The sequence below is a fragment of the Mastigoproctus giganteus genome, chromosome 9, assembly GCF_048544385.1.
Source record: "Mastigoproctus giganteus isolate SK-2022 chromosome 9, ASM4854438v1, whole genome shotgun sequence".
NCBI lineage: Eukaryota > Metazoa > Arthropoda > Arachnida > Uropygi > Thelyphonidae > Mastigoproctus > Mastigoproctus giganteus.
Window position 1 is genome coordinate 63370359 of NC_143583.1, and position 26706 is coordinate 63397064.

General features: G+C 38.4%; 1 protein-coding gene across 1 annotated transcript in view; it reads left to right on the plus strand.

Moving 5' to 3' along the window:
• The window catches only part of mgl (low-density lipoprotein receptor-related protein megalin), a 1043262-nt gene that overhangs the window by 396364 nt on the left and 620192 nt on the right, over window positions 1–26706 (plus strand). The window contains exons 27-28 of the mRNA XM_090381453.1: window positions 2542–2667; window positions 24655–24857. Of these exons, the coding sequence (XP_090237579.1) occupies window positions 2542–2667; window positions 24655–24857 (329 nt within the window). The remainder of the gene's footprint in view (window positions 1–2541; window positions 2668–24654; window positions 24858–26706) is intronic.

Sequence of the window (26706 nt, forward strand, 5' to 3'; positions counted from 1 at the left end):
CCGTCAGTTGTTACTCTTACCATTTTGTGCCATTGTAAATTATATCTTGTTCAGCATTTTTCAAATATATCAGCTCCCGTTGTTTGGTCTTTAAGAGATTCCATTGAAAGAAGCTCTTCAATAATTTCAAAATTAGAGGTATATCCACGTATGAAAGTTAATAACTGCGCAGTATTCTTTTGGTCAATACTTTTGTCGAGAGCTATTGAGTACCATGTTATGGATTCTAATACTGATAATAATCGCTCATTCAAATTCGTATAGAAACATTCAATTCTTCTTACTACGGTTCGCTGAGATAAATTTATATTCTCAAATTTGTGTTTAATGTCAGGACATATAATTCCACAAGCTTCAGTCGTACATTCTTTAATTAATATAGTCTCCATCAGAGAAAGGCTTGTTGCTTTTTGCAAATACAGTATATGTGAAATAACAAAACATGCCTCTACAATAGCTTCTTGTTCCTTAGTTAGCCGCGTAAACACATTTTGTTGTCTAGATAAATTTTGAATCAATCCAACAGCAGTTTTATTTCTTGCTTCCGGAGTTAAATTGGCACCATATTCAGAATGTTTAGTAGTGAAATGTCTTTTAATATTGTACTCTTTCAACACTGAGACACTCTCCCGGCAGATGAGATAAATAGTCTCATTGTTTATGTTTGCAAATTATACCATTATAAAAGCGCCTGCTGGCTCGCTCTGGTTCGTGCACAATTTCAAATTCTATCTCAATTTGAACAATACACAGATGATAAAACAATTTATGAGTCAACAAATTCTATAACGTATTAAATATACAAATTTATTTTTCAAAAAGGCGTCGCAAAAGGCATAAAATAAGTAAACTTTTTTCGAAAATACAATTAAAGCTCGCGGGCAGCACAAAAATGTGCGGCGGCCATAGTTTGCCCGGGCCTGATATTGATGAAGATATATCAGGCTTAATGATACAAAGATATATAATGTTTAATGATACAAAGATATATAATGCTTAATGATACAATGATACAGATGATACAAAGGTTAGCAGGGTTGTTAATGATAGTAATGGCAGTGTGCTGCAATAGGATCCAGAAAATTTGGGTAGATGGGCTGAGAAGTGGAAACTGAAGTTTAACATTGACAAATGCAAAGTATTGCATATGGCCAGAAGTCACTCCAGAGAAATGTACCAACTGTGTAGTACTACACTTAGAGTTGTAGAAAATGAAAAAGAACTGGGAGTGATTGTGCAGCAGATATGAAGTTTTCTGAGTGCAGACAGGCTGCCAGTGCAGGTCATGGGATATTGTCAACGATATACAGGATAGTTGCTGGCAAGGAAAAGGAGGTGATTATCCCTTTGTATAAGGCAATGGTCAGGCCACGCCTTGAGTACTGGGTACAGATCTGGAGGCCTCATTTTAGAAAGGATGTAGAGTTGTTTGAGCGTGTACAGAGAAGGGCAACAAGATTGATGAGGTGAGTGAAGGGGTCTTCTTACCAAGAAAGGCTCAAGTTCTGCAAATTGCAGCGGCTAGAGACTAGGCACCTGAAAGGTGATCTGATTGTGGTGCATGAGGCCTTAAATGGGTTGAGCATGCTGAATTCTGATGGGATTCTTCCACTTGCTCAGATTACAGACCCAGGGGGTATGAATTAAAATTGAGGAAAGACAATTGTAGAATAGATGTGCAGAAATTTGCATTTAGCCAGTAGGTGGTTGATTGTTGGAACAAACTTCCATCGGTTGTCGTGGAAGTTGACAGCTTAAATAAGTTCAAGGAGGAACTGGACAAACGTTTAGGGGGAATGGTTGTGTGAAAATGGTTTTTTTTTTTTTTTTTTTTTTTTTTTGACTGATGCTACATATGCTCATACATATGCTTGCTTTCTTGCATCACATGCCTCTATTACTACTAGTACTACTCAATTCATTTAAAGCCTTTATGATTTCAATCCGGTTTCCTCATAGGTGCTTATTTTCCCTGCATGCTGCAATTTACAGCACCTGCATCATTTTAATAATTTATTTGAATTGTTTGCGCTGTGGTTCTTCCAAGTTTTTCTGCAGTCTGCAGATATGGTTCCTAACAGACATAAAGCATAAATTATATTCCAGTAATAGAAATATGCAGAACCTTCATGAGAAGGAGTCCTTGGCAGGTTGGGAACCGGGTGTGGTCATGTTTGGCTGCATTACAGAATGTAGCCAAACATGTCCATACCTGGGTCACTTAATTAATGACTAATTGTTAAATTTCAACCTGTGTGGCCATGCAGTGGTTTTGAAGTGCTGCTCAGTAAATTTATTTTTTGAGTGCACATGCACACACAATTTAGTGAGTAGCACTTCAAAGCCACTGTATGGCCACACAGTGGCCTGGAAACCTAAGTTCCAGATCATACTAAAACATTTGAATTTTTTTGTTATTTTTAAATAGCATATATTAATGTAATTTGGAAAGGGGTTTATAAATGTTTCTACTACATACTTAATCTTAAGTATATATTAAATTTTCTAGCTGAGCAGTTTGTTGTTTTTTTTTATTACAAGACTTAGATGAATGTGCTGTGCCAGGAGCTTGTAGCCAGCAGTGCGTTAATAACAAGGGTTCTTTCAAGTGTCTTTGTCAGAAAGGTTACTTACTGACTGGAGATCATCATGTTTGCAAAGCATTAAGTATGAATTTTATTTATTCTTTTTTTGTTAGATTTATTTTAAAAATTAGTCATTAATTAAGTGAAAAATTTGTTTTTGTTACATTTTATTACATTCAAATGTAATAAAATTTAAGAGTACATTGGATACTTTTTAAATTCATGCAATCTGAAATAAACTTTTTTGGTATACATGTACCTCCTCCCCTTTCCCCCAACACATGCACATACACATATACTGGATGCAGGGCATTCCTAGGGTATGTGGCACCTAGGTGCTAATCGCAGTTTGGCACCCCTTTAAAATTTTCTTCTTATGTGTATGTAAGTTTCAGGTTTTCAGGTGCCCCTTGAACATTGCCGCCTGGGTGCAGTGCACCCTTTGCACCCTCAGGACGGCTCGCTCCTGACTGGATGTTTCTGTTAAAAAGCATCAGGATTTATCTCTTATTTTTAGGTTTAAGCTCATTGTCATGTGTTCCTTTTTTTTCACTGGCTTATTTTTGAAATGAACTTAAACTGATTTTATTTGAAGAAAAAAGCATGACAAACACAATGGTTGTATGTGATGCTATTTTTCTGTATGTTTAGCTGTGCAGAGCTAAACATACAGAAACAAAACAGCTGTATGAAGGAAGTTTGTGTCACCTCTGCTCATGCTAAAAAAAAAACAAAAAAAAAACAACTGTTGTGGTTGTTTTTTTTTTTATTAAATGAAATTGGTTTTCATTTGTAGAAGTACATTGATTGTTTTCAGACTAAATTGAGGACGGGGAACGACTTTCCCATTGATATATAAATAAAAAAAAAAAGCAGTCGATTAAAAAAATTTTAATTTAGAAATTATAATATCTAAATGGTAATACTCAGGCCAATTTTAACATCAAATTCAAAAATTTCAATTCAAATATATCAAAAAAAAAGAAAAAAGGCCCAGACAATAGATATCCTAAACTTAAATAAGTGAGACAGATCGCACTGCCTTTTAATATACACAAATGTCAATACATTTGGGTATATCAGTTTTGATTCTAACATTAGTGACATATGATGCAAGAAAACAATCATCAGCCAAAAAAAAAAAAAAAAAACCCTTTCCATTTCACTTATCCATTCCCTCCAAAAGTTTGTCTAGTTCTTCCTTCAATTTATTTAAGTGATCAACTTCCACAATAACAGATGGAAGTTCGTTTCAGCACTCAACCACTCACTGGCTAAAGACAAATTTCCACACATCTATTCTGCAACCTTCTTTCCTCAATTTGAATTTATACCCCCTCGAATGTGTAATCGAAGAATCCCATCAGAATTGAGCTTGCACATACCATTCAAAGTCTTAAATACCTCATTGATACCTTAAACACCTCACAGGTACCTAGATGCTGCAATTTGAAGAACTGAATCCTATCTTGGTAAGAACACTCCTTTGTTCCCCCTCACCAATCTCTGTTCACTGCACTCATTCCAGCAACTCCACATTCTTACTATAATGAGGCTTCCAGACCTGTATGCAGTATTCAATGTGTGGCCTGACCATTGCCTTATGAAAAGGTTGTTGTTGTTATTTGGTTTTTAGGAGCATTAGCAACTAAGGCCATATCACTCCGGGGATATGCGGTGGTCATTTCCTGACCTTTCCGCATCCTCCGTATTTGGTGGTCATGGGCTCGAACCTCGATATAATCAAGAAGAGTGTGCTATGCACTGCTGCTCCTGCCCACCTGGCTATGGAGGCGCCTTATGAAAAGGGATAATCACCTTTATCCCTTTTCATAAGGCATAAGGTATATCATTGACAAAACTACATGAGCTGTCCTGGCAACCTGTCTGCCTTGCTTAATGTCATATCTGACTGCACAATTACCCTGAGTGTAGCACCACACAGTTACTACCGTCTTCTGGGGTTACTGCTACCCACATGCTGTTCTTTGCTTTGGTCAATATTAAATTTCAGTGGCCACTTCTCAGCCCGTCTGCCTAACTTTTATAGATCCTGTTGCAGTAGCATGCTTTCATTAACAACACTGCCAACATTTGTATGATCTGCAAACTTGGACAATAAGTCTGATATACCTTCATCAATATCATTGATAAATATAGAAAACAGCAATGGGCAAACACTGAACCCTGGGTAACTTCACTAATAACATTAATCCATGAAGAGCAGTGTCCATTGATTACCACTCTTTGTCTTTTCACACTCAACCATCCCATTATTCATATCAACAACTTACCCTTAATACCATACTGCTCCAATTTGTACAGCAGTCTTTTAACAGTATAAAAGTGCAACAGTGTAAAAAACTTTTCTAAAATCTAAGTATAGGATATCAAAATTACTTTTCTCATCCAGTTCCTTTGTAACCACATCATAGTATCCACTCAAATTGGTCAGACAATATTTCCCCTTAACAAACCCATGCTGTGTCTGAAACTATAAATGCATTCTTCTCTCCTGCATGAATTACTTCTTTAACCAGTGAGCCCATAACCCGACACTTGATGGAATCTGCAAGGCTGTAGGGGGAAATTTTTATCAATGCGACCAGCATTTGTAGGTAGTAGGAATCTGTTTTGTAAAGATGGTATTCATTTGAGCAAAAATAGTGCAAGGATTTTTGCCATTATCATTGAGGATACCCTAAGGGTTCTGGGAAGAGAAGGCTAATTTAGATCTGTGTTTATCTGATGAAATTGGGTCAAAGTAATTCTTGCATTTGCTTCATGAATTCTTGTTTTTTTGCCACAACAGCCGATGTTGATAAGTGCTCCGAGGGTAGAAATGTTCCAAACGAGAGGAAAGATATAGCTTGGGATACAAACCTAAATAACTCAAAGGGGTGTTTTTAGGTAGTAAACTATAGACTATTACTTAGTCTCAACTGTTTCTATAGTAATATCAGGAGTGTTGTCAATAAAATGACTGAATTGGAACCCATGGTTAGGACAACTAATGCTAATATAATAGGGCTAACAGAAATGGGGAGGCGCCTCCGTAGCCAGGTGGGAAGGAGCAGCAGTGCGTAGCACACGCTTCTTGATTAGCCCGGGTTCGAGCCCGTCACCACCAAATACGGAGGATGCGGAAAGGTCAGGGAATGACCACCGCATATCCTGGAGCAATATGGCCATAGTTGCTAATGCTCCTAAAAACCAAATAACAAACTAACAAACAGAAATGGGGTGCCACCCGGAAATTAGTGAAGATGAGTTCCATTATGGAATGTATAACGTATTTAGGGAAGATAGATACAATTACCCCCCCCCCAGGTCTTTTTCACTTTCCACTTCCCTGAGTGTAGTACCACACATTTCGTACATTTATCTTCAGTTATTGCTACCCATATGCAGTACTTTGCAAGTGTCAATGTTAAACTTCAGTTGCCATTTCTCAGCCCATTTTCCCAACTTATCTAGATCCAGTTGGAGTTGCATGCTGTCTTTACGGTCTTTAACAATCCTACCAACCTTTGTATTATCTGCAAACTTGGACATTATGCTGATATACCTTCATCAATATCATTGATAAATATAAAAAAACAACAGTGGGCCCAACACCAAACCCTGGGGGACTCCACTAATCACATTAGTCCACGAAGAGCAGCATCTGTTGATTACCACTCTCTTTGTCTGCCACTCAATCACTCTTTTATCCATTGTAGCAACTTGCTCTTAATACCATACTGCTCCAGTTTGTACAGTAGTCTTCCATGCACAACAGTATCAAAATGTTTCCTGAAATCCAAGTATATGATATCAAAATTATTTTTGCTTTCAGTTCCTTTGTGACTACATCATAGTATCCAATCAAATTCGTCAGACAAGGCCTCCCTTTAACAAACCCATGCTGTGTTAACTATTACTGCAGTCTTGTCAAGATGATCCTGCAATGCTTCTTTAACCAGTGATTCCATTATTTTTATCGCAACACAAGTTAAACTAACAAGTCTGTAATTACTTGTGTCACCTTTTGAATCCCCTTTGTGAATTGGTGATACATTTGTACACCTCCAGTCCATGGGGACCTCCCCCAAGTCCAAGGAAGCCCTCATAATTATGGCTAAGGGTTTTCTTACTTCCTTTGCTGCCTCCTTTAATATAGCTGGATAGATCCCGTTCACCCCAGGTGCCTTCCTTATGTTTAACATCAACAATTTCTCCTCCACTTTGCTCTAAGTTGTTACAAAATCACTTAGCTCCCTGTTAGAGTTCGATAAACGTCTGACACTCCCCTCATTGAATAACTCCTCATGTGTGAATGTAAATGCAAAATACTCATTCAGTTTATCAGCTACCTGAGCATGATCATCAATAGTCAACCCATCTATGTTAAGTGGTCCAATCTGATTCATCCCTTTCCTTCCAGAGTTTACATAAGTAAAGAACTCTTTGCTGTTTTTATTTGCCTCCTTTGCCAAAGATTTCTCGTAATCTGCTTTTGCCTGCCTAACCTCCTTTGTGACTTGACTACAGACTAGTTTATACCTGTCACCTGATACTTTATACGTATCCCATACATTTTTCTTCTCTGCCACAAGCCTCATTAATTCATCTGACATCCATTTAGGCCTAACACTAGAATAGTATTTCTTAGTTGCAGTGAAAAGCCTAGTAGCCTCCAAAATGAAGTCCCCGAAGGCTTCCCATTTAGAATTCAACGTTGGTAACATCATCAGCTGATCCCACTGTACAGAATTTAAAAACTGTCTGAGACCTCTGTAGTCACCTTTACGAAAGCAAAAGCTCTTCCTTTTAGCCTTGATGGTAGTCACATCTTTAAGTAATTCCCACATCAGTACATTGTGATCACTGTCAACCAGTGGTTCCTTTATCTGCAAATTCTTAATACATGAATAATCACTGCTGATAATCAGATCAAGAGTATTACTCCCTTTGGTTGCCTCTCGAACATGTTGCGAACAATTTTGTACTGTAACACATGATAAATATTCCACAGACATGACACAGTTATTGCAGTGGAAACACTTGCGATTTTACTCTACTACTAAAGTACCTAGATGGCTGCCAAAAACATTTCACTTTAGAACTATAGATTCAAAGAGCCAGAATGCATATATCATCCTCAATAACAGTTTATAACCCACTCTGTTGACTTTTACACTGCCAACAATCATAATAGACAGTATTTATAAGTTTTATGACCGAAGTGGCTTGAAAGTCTTCATATTACCTGTTAACAGATCTGGTTAAGAACCACAACTGAGGACAGTTTATGAATCCTACCTTTGAATCTGTGGTTTTCGGAAGGGATGTTCATTGGCATTTATCTGGATGTAGGTACACTTCTGGTAGTGTGGTATGGTTGTAATGAGAATCACATTTTGCCACTATAATACTTGTGTCATGTACTCCTGTGGAATATTTATTTTGTGTTGCAATGTAATTTTTTTCCACTGATGAAAAAAGCTTTGGCTTTGGAAAGGTCTGAAATTTGTTATTATTTTTAATTTTTTTTATTTTATTGCTTTATGCATTTTTATAATTTTTAAATTATTAGCATTAGCATTACTAGAGGCATATGATGCAAGAAAGCAAGCTTATGCAGCATCAGCCAGAAAAAAAAAAAAAACCTTCCACTTCACCCCTCTGTTTGTTCGAAATACCTGTCCAGCTGAGCCTTAAATTTATTTAGGCTATCAATTTCCACAACAAGGGATGGAAGTCTGTTCCACCAACCATCTACCCGCTGGCTAAAGGCAAATTTCTGCACATCTATCCTACATCTGTCTTTCCTCAATTTGAATTTATGTCCTCTCAGGTGATTATTCTGAGCAAGAGGAAGAATCTCATCGGCATTGAGCATGTTCAAACCATTCAGGGCTTTATACACCTCTATCAGATCACCTCACCAGTGCCTAGTCTCCAGACACTGTAATTTGCAAAACTTAAGCCTTTCTTCGTAAGGGCAACCCTTTGTTCCATTCACTAATCTTGTTGCCCTTCTCTGTACTCATTCCAGCAGCTCTACATCCTCCTTGAAATGAGGCCTCCAGACCTGTATACAGTACTCAAGGTGTGGCCAGACCATTGCCTTATACAAGGGAATAATCACCTCCTTATCCCTGATAGAAAAATTCCTGTATATCATTGACAAGCCACCATGGGCTACTCTTGCAGCTCGTCTGCACTGCTCAGAGAACTTCATATCTGCCTGCTCAATTATCCCCAGGTCCTTTTCATTCTCTACCACTGTCAGTGTAGTACCACAGAGTTGATACATTGCTCTGGGGTTACTGTTTCCCATATGTAGTACTTTACATTTGTCAATGTTAAACTTCATTTGCCACATCTCAGCCCATCTGCTCAACCTTTCGAGATCCTGTTGCAGCAGCATAGCATCAGTAGAGTCCTTAACAACCCTGCCACCCTTTGTATCATCTGCAAACTTGGACTATTGAAGCTTGATATACCATCATCAATATCATTTATAAATACAGAATACAACAATGGACCCAACACTGAACCCTGAGGGACTCCACTAATAACATTAGTCCACAATGAGCAGTGTCCATTGATTACTACTCTCTGTCTTCTCCCCCTCAACCATCCCTTTATTCATAGCAGCAATTTACCTCCAATGCCACACTGCTCCAATTTGTGAAGCAGTCTTCCATGTGCAACAGTATCAAAAGCCTTTCTAAGATCTAAATATATAATATCAAAGTTATTCCCTGCATCCAGTTCCTCTGTGACCACATCATAATATCCAATCAAATTGGTCAGGCAAGACTCTCCGTTACCAAAACCATGCTGTCCGAGGTATAACTGAAGTCTTGTCTAGATGATCTTGCAGCGCTTCTTTAACCAGTGCCTCCATTAATTTTCCTGGAACAGAAGTTGAACTCACAGGTCTATAATTACTTGTGTCAGCCTTTGATCCTCCCTTGTGAATTGGGGTCACATTTGCACATTTCCAGTCTATGGGTACCTCCCCTGAGTCCAAAGAAGCTCTCATAAATATGGCTAAGGGTTTGCTTACTTCCTTTGCTGCCTTCTTTAATATAACTGGATAGATCCCATCCACCCCGGGTGCCTTTTTTATGTTTATTTTATCCTCAACAATTTCTCCTCCACTTTCCTCTCAGTTATTACAAAATCAACTAGTTCACTGCCAAAGTTTACTTCACCTCTGGCATTCCTCTTCCTGAATAACTCGTCATGTGTGAATGTAGATGCAAAATACTCATTTAGTTTGTTAGCCACCTGAGCAGTACCCTCAACTGTTGAACCATCAATATCCAGTGGACCAATCTGATTCATCCCCTTCCTTCTAGAGTTTACATAGGTAAAGAACTCTTTCCTGTTTTTATTTGCATCCTTTGCCAAGGATTTCTCATGTACTGTGTGTTGTGACACATTACTCCTGTCACCAGCATTCCAATTACCAGTGAGTTGCACCACAGTCGCCTTTCTGTTGCCACGTATCATCCAGGAGAGTCTTCACTCACCTCAACCATCGATGAGCCTTGGTTATCCAACACCTCGCTAGCGGTTCATGGGCTCATCCTCCTCGGACCACTTACGGTAATACAAACCACAGCTGACAGTGAGCACCCCACCAGCCATGCTGTTTCGGATATGCTCTGGCCATTACAATTTGGTCTTTGTCAAACTCACTTAAGTCCGCTCTTTTTCCCATCTGAAGAACAAGAGTAACACTGATTAAAGGAGCTCAGTATCAGGTGTTTTTTATAGCATGTCCCAACCCATGCCATAGTTCACCTGCAGTTGCTTCAATTTGCATAACAACTGGCTGGTCATAATGTTTTGGCTCATCAGTGTATGTGGAAATTAGGTCAAATCAGATGCAACTAAAACACTATTTCTTTGTTTAGCTGGAGTCCCTCAGGGTTCAGTGTTGGGTCCATTGTTGTATTCTGTATTTATAAATGATATTGATGATGGTATATCAAGCTTCAATAGTCCAAGTTTGCAGATGATACAAAGGGTGGCAGGGTTGTTAAGGACTCTACTGATGCTATGCTGCTGCAACAGGATCTCGAAAGGTTGAGCAGATGGGCTGAGATGTGGCAAATGAAGTTTAACATTGACAAATGTAAAGTACTACATCTGCCTTTGCCTGCCTAATCGCCTTTGTGACTTGGTTACAGACCAGCTTATATATCTATCATAGGCTTCCATGTGATCCATTAATTTATATGTATCCCATGCATTTTTCTTCTCTGTCATATGTCTGATTAGTTCATCTGACATCCATTTAGGCCTAAACCTTGAACAATATTTCTTAGTTGGTATGTAAAGCCTAGTAGCTTCCAAGATAAGTGTTTTGAATACTTCCCATTTTGAATTTGCTGATGGTAACATAATCAGTTAGTCCCACTGTATAGAATTTAAATATTGTCTCAGACCATCATAATCGCCTTTACGAAAGAAAAAACCCTTCCCTTTACCCCTTATGGTAGTTACCTCTTTGAGGAAATCGCACTTCATCACACTGTGATCACTACCACCTAGTGGTTCCTTTATCTGCAGATTCTTAATGCATGAAGAATCACTACTGATAATCAGATCAAGAGTATTACTCACTCTAGTTGCCTCCCGAACAATCATCCAATAAGTCCACAAAAGCCTTGCTAGTGTGTGAGTGATCAACCCACAAATTCCAGTCAATATCTGGGAAATTAAAATCCCCCATTATAAGACTCTCTGATTTACTGGCCCACTCTATTTCCCTGTACAGTTTCTTATTATACTCATCAGAGTCATTAGGCCTATAGCACACTCCTACTCTGAATTTTGATCTGCCAATGCTTATGTCACAAAAAACTGACTCAACACTGCACTGTCCAGCGATGTTGACTGGCTTGACTTCCTTGGATTTTTGTGTTTCTTAACTAATAGCATAACTCCTCCTCCCTCCCTGTCCTGTCTATCCTTTCTGTACACATTGTGCTTCCCAAATTCCAGATCTGCATTCCTTATATCTGTGTGACACCATGTCTCTGATATCGCAACAATATCTGCCTTTGATGTTTTGAGCAATACCTCAAATTCATCAAATTTATTTACTAAACTCCTAGCATTGGTGTACATGCAAGTATACATGCACCTGTTTCTATTCTTAGATACCCTAACACAACACATGTGTTTACTTCTACCGCAATAACCCCCAGCAGTCTCTGAAATATCCTACATCTTGTTTTCCAGGCTCCTGTTCATTCCAATAGAGGCAGTGCAAGAATCACTTTCACATCTGCCAGTGGCTACTGTTAATGTATTAGTCCTTGTATCCCCCCAAGCTAGCAGTTTTCCGACCCACCTAACACTGCCTCGATAGCATCAGCAAGTATTCTTGCACCGTTTCTATTTAAGTGTATCCCATCCCTGTAGAAGCAGTCTCTCCTGTTAACAAGTACAGACCAGGCTGAAAAAAATTCTACCCCTTGAGCCTTGCACAATCTTTCCAGGGCCGAATTGATCGACAAGGCTCTCGTCATATACTCCCTCCTATCGTGTCTGGGCAGAATTGTAGACACTTTCAAATTCAACCCTAATTCATGGCTTTTTTTCTACAGTGACCTGTACTTGTTAAGTAATTCTGCCGGTCTCCTAATCTTAATATCATTAGTGCCAACATGTACAACTATATCACCTTTTGTGCCCTTAAAAGATGATATCCGCTCTACAACATCATAAATCTTTGCCCCGGCAGACATACCCCGGTCCTGTTCCACCTATCCTTTTTACAAAGCATGTTCCCCATTTCCCTCACAATAGAGTCACCAACAACTACTAGTTCCTGTGGGACCAGCACATTCTGCTTTGGGGGTTGCTGCTGTGTTACGTGATGACCAAGTGCAAGCTCTGGTGTTGATGTGGGCAGCTTAGAGTTTGATGGGACCTTCAATTTAGATCCTTCGAGGGCATCCACCCTGTCCTTCAAGCTCTCATATAGGCCCATAACAATGCTGAGTTGTTGCCTGATTTCCTTACACTCCTTACATCGTGCACACACAAAGACATCCCCCATGGCAATATCATGTCCCATACCCGATTGCTCCACAAACATCAAGCAAGCAGTGCATTTTAAAAGGCTGTGATTCAGAGGACAACTGCCCCCCTTAGTTCTCCCCCAAGCCACAGCACTGCCATTTGCTTGAGCCCTTTGCTTTGCTGCTCTGGTCTGAGTCATGATTTAGATTTAATTTCAATGAAATTTCAATTTCAGTACAAAATTATAACTCTAAACTTGTATCCCAACACAGTTATAATGCTATATATATTTTTCAGTATCGAGTGTTATCTCTGATTTCTGTTTATATAACTTCCATATCAAGTTATATATTAATTAATTATGTTACATTTATAATCTAAGTCGTTATATGTATTTAGTTAAAAAGTACAATTTAATTGACAATGAAGTTTAACAAGATTATAGATTTTACTGATTAATTGACAATATTATATTATATACTATACTATACTAAGCTTACGCTATCTAGTTCGGGATATAACGTTGTATCATATAACAATGGCGGCAAGTTACGAATGGTAAATCTATGGACGCTTAAGTATTAATTAACTTCCAAATCTCGCTGTCTCAATTCAGAATAAACTAAGGATCCTGACTAGGTCTATAAGCTACTTATAGAAAATAATTTAATACAATAATTGGTCAAAAAAGCGGCTAAATATGGCTAAAAAACTTCTCGTTCAGTGGAACTGCAACTTGTAACACGTAGATTTGATACTCTTACCGATACTAAGTAATACCTACAAAATCTCAATCTAAGTTAAACTTTAAACTAAGTATCGTAACTAGGAATATAAAGTTACTCTAGAAAATAAGTTAATATGCCAATTTAAGCTAATAAAACAGAAAAAACTTCTCTATTCCAGGAGCAGTGAAAACTTCGCCTGCACAAGGCTGTTCTCGTTCTATACGTCTTATACAAGTTTAGAGTTTCAATTTTAGATTCACAAGTTTAGATTCACGCCTAACATCCAGAATGGCACACAGATCAGAGCTGCTTATACTGGAGAAGTTGATAACATACTGCTTGTATAAGAACAAATAACTAAAATTTCATATAGCACAGATGTATATATTGTAGAACAGTGCACATGTTAATGTTTTATTAATTTATGCTAATTTTAATTTGTAAAATTTTGCATTGTAAAAGTAATTGCGTTATATTTAACACAATTTTTTAGTTTTATCTTATATCCACATGCTTGTGAATTTGTTAAATTATTTCAATATTTATTTCTCATGTTGGGAATTTGTAGTTTTCTCTCATGAAACAGCATGCAACGATACAAATTAGCATTAGCATTAGCAATGCGCCTCCATAGCCAGGTGGGAAGGAGCAGCAGTGTGTAGCACTTACTTCTTGATTAGACCGGGGTTCGAGCCCGTCACCACTAAATATGGAGGATGCGGAAAGATCAGAAAATTACCACCTCATATTCCCAGAGCAAAATGGCCTTAGTTGCTAATGCTCCTAAAAACCAAATAACAAACAATAACAAACAGTCATTAGCAAAGGCTTATATAGCATCAGCCAAAAAAAAAAAAAAAAAAAACCCTAATTTTACCCATCCACTCGCTCCAAATGTTTGTCAAGTTGTGACTTGAACCTATTTAAGCTACCGACTTCTACAACGACAGATGGAAGTTTGTTCCACCAATCAACCACCCCCTGGCTAAAGGCAAACTTCTGCACATCTATCCTACAACCGACTTTCCTCAATTTGAATTTATGCCCTCTCAGGCGATTATTCTGAGCAAGTGGAAGAATCCCATCTGCATTTAGCATGCTCAAACCATTCAAAGCTTTATACACCTCAATCAGATCACCTCGCAGGTGCCTAGTATCCAGATATGGTAATTTCCAAAACTTAAGCCTTTCCTCATAAAAGCAACCCATTGTTCCATTCACTAATCTTCTTGCCCTTCTCTGTACTCGATCCAACAGCTCTACGTCCTTCTTAAAATGAGGCTTCCAGACCTGTATACAGTACACAAGTTGTGGCCCAACCATTGCCTTATACAAGGGGATAATCACCTCCTTATCCCTGCTAGAAAAATTCTTGTATATATCATTGACAAGACACCATGAGCTACTGTTGCAGACCGTCTGCACTGCTCAGAAACTTCATATCTGCCTGCACAATTACCCCCAGGTTCTTTTCATTCTCTCCCACTGTCAGCGTGATACCATAGAGTTCATATGTTACTCTGGGATTACCGCTTCCCATATGTAGTACTTTACATTTGTCAATGATAAACTTCATTTGCCACCTATCAGCCCATCTGCTCAACTTTTCTAGATCCTATTGCAGCAGTGTACTATCATTAGTGTCATTAACAACCCTGCCAACCTTTGTATCGTCTGCAAACTTGGACATTAAGCCTGATATACCATCATCAACATCATTTATAAATACAAAAAACAACAATGGACCCAATACTAAACCCTGAGGGACTCCACTAATAACATTAGTTCATGAAGAGCAGTGTCCATTGATTACCACTCTCTGTCTTCTCTCACTCAACTATCCCTTTATCCATAGCAGCAATTTGCCTCCAATGCCACACTGCTTCTATTTGTGCAGCAGTCTTCCATGTGCAACAGTATGAAAGGCTTTTCTAAGATCCAAATATATGATATCAAAGTTATTCTTTGCATCCAGTTCCTTTGTGACTGCATCATAGTATCCAATCAAATTAGTCAGACAAGACTTCCCCTTAACAAACCCATGCTGTGTCCGAGCTATAACTGAAGTCTTGTCTAGATGATCCTGCAAAGCTTCTTTTACCAGTGCCTCCATTAAATTTCCTGGAACAGAAGTTAAACCAACAGGTCTGTAATTACCTGAGTCTCCCTTTGATCGTCCTTTGTGGATTGGGGTCACATTTGCGCATCTCCATTCCATAGGTACCTCCCCTGAGTCAAGGGAAGCTCTCATAATTATGGCTAAGGGTTTGTTTACTTCCTTTGCCACCTCCTTTAATATAACTGGATAGATTCCATCCACCCCAGGTGCCTTTCTTGTGTTTATCTTCCACAATTTCTCCTCCACTTTACTCTCAGTTATTACAAGATTATTAGCATTAGCATTAGTATTAGCATTAGTAGAGGCATATGATGCAAGAAAGCAAGCTTATTCAGCATCAGCCAAAAAAAAAAAAAAAAAACACAACCACTACTCCAATTTCACCCCTCCGTTCGTTCGAAATACCTGTCCAGCTGAGCCTTAAATTTGTTTAGGCTATCAACTTCAACAACAAGTGATGGAAGTCTATTCCACAAACCAACTGCCCGCTGGCTAAAGGCAAATTTCACCACATCTATCTGACATCCGTCCTTCCTCAATTTGAATTTATGCCCTCTCCGGTGATTATTCTGAGCAAGAGGAAGAATTCCATCGGCATTGAGCATGGTCAAGCCATTCAAAGACTTATACACCTCTATCAGATCACCTCGCCGATGCCTAGTCTCCAGACTCTGTAATTTACAAAACTTAAGCCTTTCTTCGTAAGAGCAAGACTTTGTTCCATTCACTAATCTTGTTGCCCTTCTCTGTACTCGTTCCAGCAGCTCTACATCCTTCTTGAAATGAGGCCTCCAGACCTGTATACAGTACTCAAGGTGTGGCCTGACCAATGCCTTATACAAAGGAATAATCACCTCCTTATCCCTGCTAGAAAAATTCCTGTATATCATTGACAAGACACCATGAGCTACTCTTGCAGCTCGTCTGCACTGCTCAATCTGCCTGCACAATTACCTCCAGGTCCTTTTCATTCTCTACCACTGTCAGCGTAGTACCACAGAGTTGATACGTTGATCTGGGGTTACTGTTTCCCATATGTAGTACTTTACATTTGTCAATGTTAAACTTCATTTGCCACCTCTCAGCCCATCTGCTCAACATTTCCAGATCCTGTTGCAGCAGCATAGCATCAGTAGTGTCCTTAACAACCCTTCCTATTAACAACCTATTAGAATGAGCAGAAGCCTGAAAAACAAGATGCATGATATTTCAGAGACTGCTGGGAGCCATTGCGGTACAAGTAAACACATGGGTTGTGTTAGGGTAGCTAAGAATAGAAACAGGTGCAGGTATACTTGCGTGTACACCAATGCTAGGAGTTTAGTAAATAAATTTGATGAATTTGAGGTATTGCTCAAAACATCAAAGGCAGATATTGTTGGGATATCAGAGACGTGGTGTCACACAGATATAAGGGATGCAGAACTGGAATTTGTCGAGTACAACGTCTACAGAAAGGATAGACAGGATAGGAAGGGGGGAGGGGTTATGCTATTAGTTAAGAAACACATAAAAACCAAGGAAGTGAAGCCAGTCGACATCGCTGGACAGTGCAGTGTTGAGTCAGTTTGGTGTGACATAAGCATTGGGAGATCAAAATTGAGAGTAGGAGTGTGCTATAGGCCTAATGACTCTGATGAGTATAATAAGAAACTGTACAGGGAAATAGAGTGGGCCAGTAAATCAGAGAGTCTTATAATGGGAGATTTTAATTTCCCAGATATTGACTGTAATTTGGGGGCTGGTCACTCACACACTAGCAGGGCTTTTGTGGATTTATTGGATGATTGTTTTCTACCTCAGCATGTTCGGGAGGCAAATAGAGGAAGTAATACTCTTGATTTGATTATCAGCAGTGATTCTTCATGCATTAAGAATCTGCAGATAAATGAACCACTAGGTGGCAGTGATCACAGTGTGCTGAAGTGGGATTTACTCAAAGAGGTAACTACCATTAGGGGTAAAGGGAAGGGTTATTGCTTCCGTAAAGGCAACTACGATGGACTGAGACAGTATTTAAATTCTATACAGTGGGACCAACTGATGATGTTACCAACAGCAAATTCAAAATGGGAAGCATTCAAAGAATTAATCTTGGAAGCTACTAGGCTTTACATACCAACTAAGAAATATTGTTCAAGGTTTAGGCCAAAATGGATGTCAGATGAACTAATGAGGCATATGGCAGAGAAGAAAAATGCATGGGATACTTACAAATTAACACATGACACAGAAGCCTATGATAGATACAAGTTGATATGCAACCAAGTTACAAAGGAGGTTAGGCAGGCGAAGGCAGATTACGAGAAATCCTTGGCAAGGGATGCAAAGAAAAACAGCAAAGAGTTCTTTACTTATGTAAACTCTAGAAGGAAGGGGATGAATCAGATTGGTCCACTTGATATTGATGGGTCAACTGTTGATGATCCTGCTCAGGTAGCTAACAAACTAAATGAATATTTTGCATCGACATTCACACATGAGGAGTTATTCAGCGAGGGGAATGCCAGAGGTGTATTCAACTCTAGCAGTAAGCTACAGAATCTTGAAATAACTGGGAGTAAAGTGGAGGAGAAACTGTTGAAGATAATCACAAGAAAGGCACCCGGGGTGGATGGGTTCTATCCAGTTATATTAAAGGAGGCAGCAAAGGAAGTAAGCAAACCCTTAGCCATAATTATGAGAGCTTCCTTGGACTCAGGGGAGGTACCCATAGACTGGAGATGTGCAAATGTGACCCCAATTTACAAAGGAGGATCAAAGGCTGACAGAAGTAATTATAGACCTGTGAGCTTAACTTCTGTTCCAGGAAGGTTAATGGAGGCACTGGTTAAAGAAGCACTGCAGGATCATTTAGACAAGACTTCAGTTATAGCTCGGACACAGCATGGTTTTGTTAAGGGGAAGTCTTGCCTGACCAATTTGATTGGATATTATGATGCAGTCACAAAAGAACTGGATGCAGGGAATAGCTTTGATATTATATACTTGGAACTTAGAAAGGCTTTTGATACTGTTGCACATGGAAGACTGCTACACAAATTGGAGTAGTGTGACATTGGAGGCAAATTGCTGCTATGGATAAAGGGGTGGTTGAGGGGGAGAAGACAGAGAGTGGTAATCAATGGACACTGCTCATCGTGGACTAATGTTATTAGTGGAGTCCCTCAGGGCTCAGTGTTGGGTCCATTATTGTTTTCTGTATTTATAAATGATATTGATGATGGTATATCAAGCTTAATGTCCAAGTTTTCAGACGATACAAAGGTTGGCAGGATTGTCAAGGACACTACTGACACTATGCTGCTGCAACAGGATCTCGAAAGGTTGAGCAGATGGGCTGAGAGGTGGCAAATGAAGTTTAACATTGACAAATGTAAAGTACTACACATGGGAAACAGCAACCCCAGAGCAACGTATCAACTCTGTGGTACTACACTGACAGTGGTAGAGAATGAAAGGGACTTGGGGGTGGTTGTGCAGGCAGATATGAAGTTCTCTGAGCAGTGCAGACGGGCTGCAAGAGTAGCTCATGGAGTGTTGTCAATGATATACAGGAATTTTTCCAGCAGGGATAAGGAGGTGATTATTCCTTTGTATAAGGCAATGGTCAGGCCACACCTGGAGTACTGTATAGAGGTCTGGAGGCCTCATTTGAAGAAGGATGTAGAGCTGCTGGAATGAGTACAGAGAAGGGCAACAAGATTAGTGAATGGAACAAAGGGGTGCTCTTACGAAGAAAGGCTTAAGTTTTGCAAATTACAGTGTCTGGAGACTAGGCACCAGCGAGGTGATCTGATAGAGGAGTATAAAGCCTTGAATGGTTTGAGCATGCTCAATGCTGATGGGATTCTTCCTCTAGCTCAGAATAATCACCTGAGAGGGCATAAATTGAAATTGAGGAAAGACAGAAGTAGGATAGACGTGCGGAAATTTGCCTTTAGCCAGCGGGTGGTTGGTTGGTGGAACAGACTCCCATCCCTTGTAATGGAGGTTGATAGCCTAAATAAGTTTAAGGCTCAGCTGGACAGGTATTTTGAATGAACAGAGGGGTGAAGTGGAAGTGGGTTTTTTTTTTTTTTTTTTTTGGCTGATGCTGCATAAGCTTGCTTTCTTGCATCAAATGCCTCTACTAATGCTAATGCTAATGCTAATGCTAACCCTGCCAACCTTTGTATCGTCTACAAACTTGGACATTAAGCTTGATATACCATCATCAATATCATTTATAAATACAGAAAACAACAATGGACCCAACACTGAACCCTGAAGAATTCCACTAATAACATTAGTCCACGTTGAGCAGTGTCCATTGATTACCACTCTCTGTCTTCTCCCACTCAACCATCCCTTTATCCATAGCAGCAATTTGCCTCCAATGCCACACTGCTCCAATTTGTGCAGCAGTCTTCCATGCGCAACAGTATCAAAAGCCTTTCTAAGATCCAAATATATAATATCAAAGTTATTCCCTGCATCCAGTTCTTTTGTGACTACATCATAGTATCCAATCAAATTGGTCAGACAAGACCTGCTCTTAACAAACCCATGCTGTGTCCGAGCTATAACTGAATTCTTGTCTAGATGATCCTGCAGTGCTTCTTTAACTAGTGCCTCCATTAATTTTCCTGGAACAGAAGTTAAACTAACAGGTCTATAATTACTTGTGTCAACCTTTGATCCTCCTTTGTGAATTGGGGTTACATTTGCACATCTCCAGTCTATGGGTACCTCCCCCAAGTCCAAAGAAGCTCTCATTATTATGGCCAGGGGTTTGCTTACTTCCTTTGCTGCCTCCTTTAATATAACTGGATAGATCCCATCCACCCCAGTTGCCTTTTTTATGTTTATCCTCAACAATTTCTCCTCCACTTTCCTCTCAGTTATTAGAAAATCATCTAGCTCACTGCCAATGTTTACTTCACCTACGACATTCCCCTTCCTGAATATCTCCTCATGTGTGAATGTAGATGCAAAATACTTGTTTAGATTGTTAGCCACCTGAGCAGGATCCTCAACTGTTGAACCATCAACATCCAGTGGACCAATCTGATTCATCCCTTTCCTTCTTGAGTTTAAATAGGTTAAGAACTCTTTTCTGTTTTTCTTTGCATCCTTTGCCAAGGATTTCTTATAATCTGCCTTTGCCTGCCTAATCTCCTTTGTGACTTGGTTACAGACCAACTTATATATATATCATAGGCTTCCATGTCACCCATTAATTTGTATGTATCCCGTGCATTTTTCTTCTCTGTCATATGTCTCATTAGTTCATCTGACAACCATTTATGCCTGAACCTTGAACAATATTTCTTGGTTGGTATGTAAAGCCTGATAGCTTCCAAGATTAGTTCCTTGAATGCTTCCCATTTTGAATTTGCTGTTGGTAACATCATCAGTTGGTCCCACTGTATAGAATTTAAATACTGTCTCAAACCATCATAGTCGCCTTTACGAAAGCAAAAACCCTTCCCTTTACCTCTGATGGTAGTTACCTCCTTGAGTAAATCCCACTTCAGCACACTGTGATCACTGCCACCTAGTGGTTCCTTTATCTGCAGATTCTTAATGCATGAAGAATCACTACTGATAATCAGATCAAGAGTATTGCTCCCTCTAGTTGTCTCCCGAACATGCTGGTGTAGAAAACAATCATACAATAAATCCACAAAAGCCTTGCTAGTGTGTGAGTGACCAACCCACAAATTCCAGTCAATATCTGGGAAATTAAAATCCCCCATTATAAGACTCTCTGATTTACTGGCCCAATTATATTTCCCTGTACAGTTTCTTATTATACTCATCAGAATCATTAGGCCTATACCACACTCCTACTCTCAATTTTGATTTACCTATGCTTATGTCACACCAAACTGACTCGACACTGCCCTGTCCGTCGATGTCAACTGGCTTCACTTCCTTGGATTTTATGTGTTTCTTAACTAATAGCATAACCCCTCCTCCCTTTCTATCCTGTCTATCCTTTCTGTAGACGTTGTACTCCCCAAATTCCAGTTCTGCATTCCTTATATCTGTGTGACACCACGTCTCTGATATCCCAACAATATCTGCCTTTGATGTTTTGAGCAATACCTCAAATTCATCAAATTTATTTACTAAACTCCTAGCATTGGTGTACACGCAAGTATACAAGCACCTGTTTCTATTCTTAGCTTCCCTAACACAAACCATGTGTTTACTTGTACCGCAATGACTTCCAGCAGTCTCTGAAATATCTGGCATCTTGTTTTTCAGGCTTCTGCTCATTCCAATAGAAGCAGTGCAAGAATCTCTTTCACCTCTGCCAGTGGCTACTGTTAATCTATTGGTCTTTGTCTCCCCCAAGCTAGCAGTTTTCCGACCCACCTAACACTGCCCCGATAGCATCAGCAAATATTCTTGCACCCTTTCTATTTAAGTGTATCCCATCCCTGTAGTAGCAATCTCTCCTGTTAACAAGTACAGTCCAGGCTGAAAAAAATTCTACCCCTTGAGCCTTGCACAACCTTTCCAGGGCCGAATTGATCGGCAAGGCTCTCATCATTATCTAGCTTAGTGCCAGAGTTGAATACATCTCTGGCATTCCCCTCCTTGAATTACCTCCTCATGTGTGAATGTCGATGCAAAATATTCATTTAGTTTGTTAGCTACCTGAGCAGGAACATTAATAGTTGAACCATCGATATCAATTGGGCCAATCTGATTCATCCCCTTCCTTCTAGAGTTTACATAAGTAAAGAACTCTTTGCTGTTTTTTTTGCATCCTTTGCCAAATATTTCTCGTAATCTGCCTTTGCCTGCCTAACCTCCTTTGTAACTTGGTTACAGACCAGCTTATATCTATCATAGGCTTCTGTGTCACATGTTAATTTATATGCATCCCATACATTTGTCTTCTCTGTCACATGTCTAATTAGTTCATCTGACATTCACTTAGGCCTAAATCTTGAACAATATTTCTTTGTTGGTATGAAAAGCAAGCCTAATAGCTTCCAAGATTAATTCTTTGAATTCTCCCCATTTTGAATTTGCTGTTGGTAACATCATCAGTTGGTTCCACCCTATAGAATTTAAATACTGTCTCAGATCACCGTAGTCACCTTTATGGAAGCAAAAACCCTTCCCTTTACCCTTGATGGCAGTTACCTCTTTGAGTAAATCCCACTTCAGCACAATGTGATCACTGCCACCTAGTGGTTCCTTTATCTGCAGATTCTTGATGCATGAAGAATCACTACTGATAATCAGATGAAGAGTATTACTCTCTCTAGTTGCCTCCCGAACATGCTGCTGTAGAAAACAATCATCCAATAAATCCACAAAAGTCCTGCTAGTGTGCGATTGACCAACTCACAAATTCCAGTCAATATCCGTGAAATTAAAATCCCCCATTATAAGAAAATTTCTTTTTGTAAGAAAAGATCCCCATTTTCTACACACTTGAACACAGTACCTCTTTTATAAGAGGTACTGTGTTCAAGTGTGTAGGCTGCACCTGAAAAAAGACATTCAGCTTCAAAGATGGGAAAATGGGTGTCCATGTGAGGAAAGACACTGATTATAACAATTACAGAGTTGGAAAACTAGGCACCTTAGAGGAGACTTGATTGAGGTGTATATAAGACTCTGAGAGGTGAAAGTAAAATGAATGAGGGTGAACTTCTCACTGTTTAAATGATTCCAGAAATATAGGTCATAAATTAAAATTATTGGAGAAGACATTAAGGTCAGCTGAATAGGTGCCTACATGATGAGGGAATCATACAGATAGTTTTTTTTTTTATTATTATTTTTAGTTAATTAATTATACCTTTTTTTTTTTTTTTTTACTGAAAGCAAAAGCCTACGGCTTCCTTGCACCATTTGTCTAATACTGAGCTGCAGTTTTAAAAATTCATTGATTATGTTGACTGAGATAAAGTAGGTGCGAAGGTCGTTATTTTGAGGCGTCTTCATTGGAGATAAATAGAATACCAAGAATTGCTATTTGGGGAATAAAGGGAGAAAAGCAGCACAGACAAGGTTCCATCTTGATGTATGCCAGTGGAGATACATTTCATTAGCGAACATCCTTATTAGAAAAATTCAGAATAGTTAATAAAGGTGAGAATGCCACCTGTGATACCTTCTCTTTCCCTTCATGAGAACTTCTAGACATTCTAAAAGGGAAATGAGTTTATTAGTATTAAGTGAATCAAAACCATATTGTACATCTAGGTGGACTAAATCAATTTAAGTTGCATGTACTTTTTTTAGTATTCCAAGAGTAAACCATCAGAATCTGGAAATGACTGAAGTTAGGTGGGACTCTAGATGAAAGATGAGTGGATTATGGTGGTGGATAACATTTCTTTTTCTTTTTAGATTATCTTTTTTCTGGCACAGCATCTGTGAAGTTTAGAGGGATGGAGTTTTGTTCAGTCATTATAGGCTGCATAAGCCTGCATAAGCTGCAGGCTGGCCTATGTTGCCTGAAAGAATGGAGCTGCTCAACAGGATATGAAATGAACATCAGAAAACAAAAAAATAAACACATCATAAGGCAAGGAATACAAATACACCATTGTTATAAAAAAATATATAAAAATTAGAACTAAAAATACTTCAGACAACAATCTTAAGAAATGTAAATTCATAGCAGGCTATGAAACAGCAATGCCACATTATGCTATCTGTTTTAAAATAGAAATTAAAAATCAAATAAGAATATGCATAATTCACATTTGTTATACTACATTTTATATAATTTTTTTTATAACTTCAATTGTTTATTTCATTTAGTGACAGAGTGTGAGGACTAACACTGATCTTGTAACTTACCAAAGTCATTGTTTTATTTTTCATTGACTAGCTTATTGTATTGATTAATTTCCAGTTAATTAACTTTAAATTGCAATAATCCAAGAAGTTAATATATTTGGCTACTTTTTTATTATAATTATTATTATAATTATTTTTATTTTGTCATTCCTTTTCATGTAGGAAATATTATTTTATGGGATTGCTATATTGTCAATGACAGTCTGGTAACTTTTGTTTTGAACTTAAGTTTATAAATATCTTTTGCTCATATTAAAATTTATATAATCATAAGATAAAAGACTACAAGCTATTTTTATATTATTAAAAGGTATTTTAGTTTAATTCATATATTTAGTCCTATATTATTTCTTTTTAAATGAAAAAGACTGGACAGATGCCTATCTGGTTATCTCAAATCGTCGATCTATCTTAACTGCCAATCTTAACACCACAACATTAGAGAGGGTTCCAGTAAAAGTAGAAAATGTCGTGGCAACAGCATCAGATATGGCTTCTGGCACAATTTATTGGTCAGATATGTTACTGAAAAAAATATTCCGTTTAGTAAAGGATGGGCAACCAGAAACAGTAAGTGATTTTTATTCTGATAATTAATATTTTTAATGCTGTTTTATATCCTATAGGGGTGATTCAAAATGATATTAAAACACTTTAAATTTCTGTATATCTTTGACACAATGATTAATTTGGATAAAATGTTTGCATTTTATAACTAAGACATGTGCTTTACCATTCCTATGTATTTCTGGTAAACTAGTGAGAAGAAGAGGGAGAAACCTTTTTAAGTGCTTCTGGTAGTTGGAAAATGTTATAAAAGTCCAGCATGCATGGGATGTCAATGTGGCAAAAAAAGTGCTGCCACATCTGACATATAACTCATGTAAAAAAATTTTAGAATAAAATGCTTCAAAGACTGGTCACCACAATAATTCATTTTTAATGTCCTTTAGCATTGAATAAAAGCTGACTATATCTGCACTTATCACTACTGGCAACTGATTTACATTTAGCACTTGTGTTTATAGCTCTAAGGAAGTGCCATGGTCTGAGAACAGATTGCTGTGAACATGTATATCTCTCTCTTCATTGGCAACTGATTCATTATACAAGCATGTTTCTGTATGTTTAATTGTTGCATAACATCCACACTGGACAACATAGTGGAAAAATTATAACTGGTATTAGGCTCACCTGCTTCCTGCAGCACCTGCATGCCCTTAACAATAATGAGCACTGGCATGGGGAAAAAACCTGATGGGACTTTTGAGAAGTTTACTTCACTTGACCAGCATAAGAGAACCACCTTGAGTAACCTATATATGCAGTTTACACCAGTGTTGATCCACTGGTGACATACTAGTTTATGTTACCTGTCTATGTTCAAATTCAATGTGACTATTTGGTGAAACTCAAGCAGTTCCTCTTGACATTTCAAAGGCTTTTGATTTTAGGATTCCGCTACTGCTTTTGTTTCCCAGAGTTCAGTTCTTTCTTCCTCTCTTTTCCTCTAGTATATTAATGACCTTCTTCTATTGACCAAAAATCTTATCCATTGTTTCATTGTTTTGCTGATGATAACACATTGCACTTTCACCTTCCATTTTCAGAAACCTTGCCCTGTAAAGCTTCAACTTCTTGAATATTCACTATCAATTCCTTAAATGCTGATCTTCAGGTAGTTCTCCAGTTGTTCAAAGATAGCTTAGTTGATTTCAATCCTTCTAAAACTCAGTCCTGTTTTATATTTCGCAAAAAGGATCTTCTGCTCCTATGCTTATTCAGTGACACTCTGATTTCTAGACAAGATCATATATCTCTATTGGGGATTACCCTGACTTCTAATCTCCCTTTTGCATAAACACATTACGAATACTGCTTCCTCTGCATCTAAAAAACTGGATTTTCTCTTTCACTCTCAGCATAACTTTTCTTCCAAACAGCTGCTTTCTCTGTACTACTCTCTCACATCTGTGCTACCATGAAATATTGTTCCCATATCTGGGGCAGTGCACCCAAAATCTCTCTAAGGCTTGTCGACTCCACTCAAAAGAAGGCAGGTACATTCATTAATTAATAGCCATTTTTTAACAAAGTCACTTCACTTCCTGTCTCATAGAAATTCTGTTTCCATTGCATGCCTTTTCTATAGATACTTCCATGGGCACTGTTCTGCTGAATTGGCTTCTATAATTCCTACTCTTTCTTTCTCTGTCTCCTACAAACCAGTCCAAACATGTGCCTCAACTAGTCAGCTTTCTTTTACTGTCCAACTGCAAACTTCACAGAACCAACTTTTCTTCTTCCTCATTTATTCCTTCAACTTCCATTTTCTGGAACAATCTTCCTTCATACATATTTCCTGAAATAATGAAAAAAGATACTTGTCAACAAGTATCTTCTTTTCACTTCTCAACAT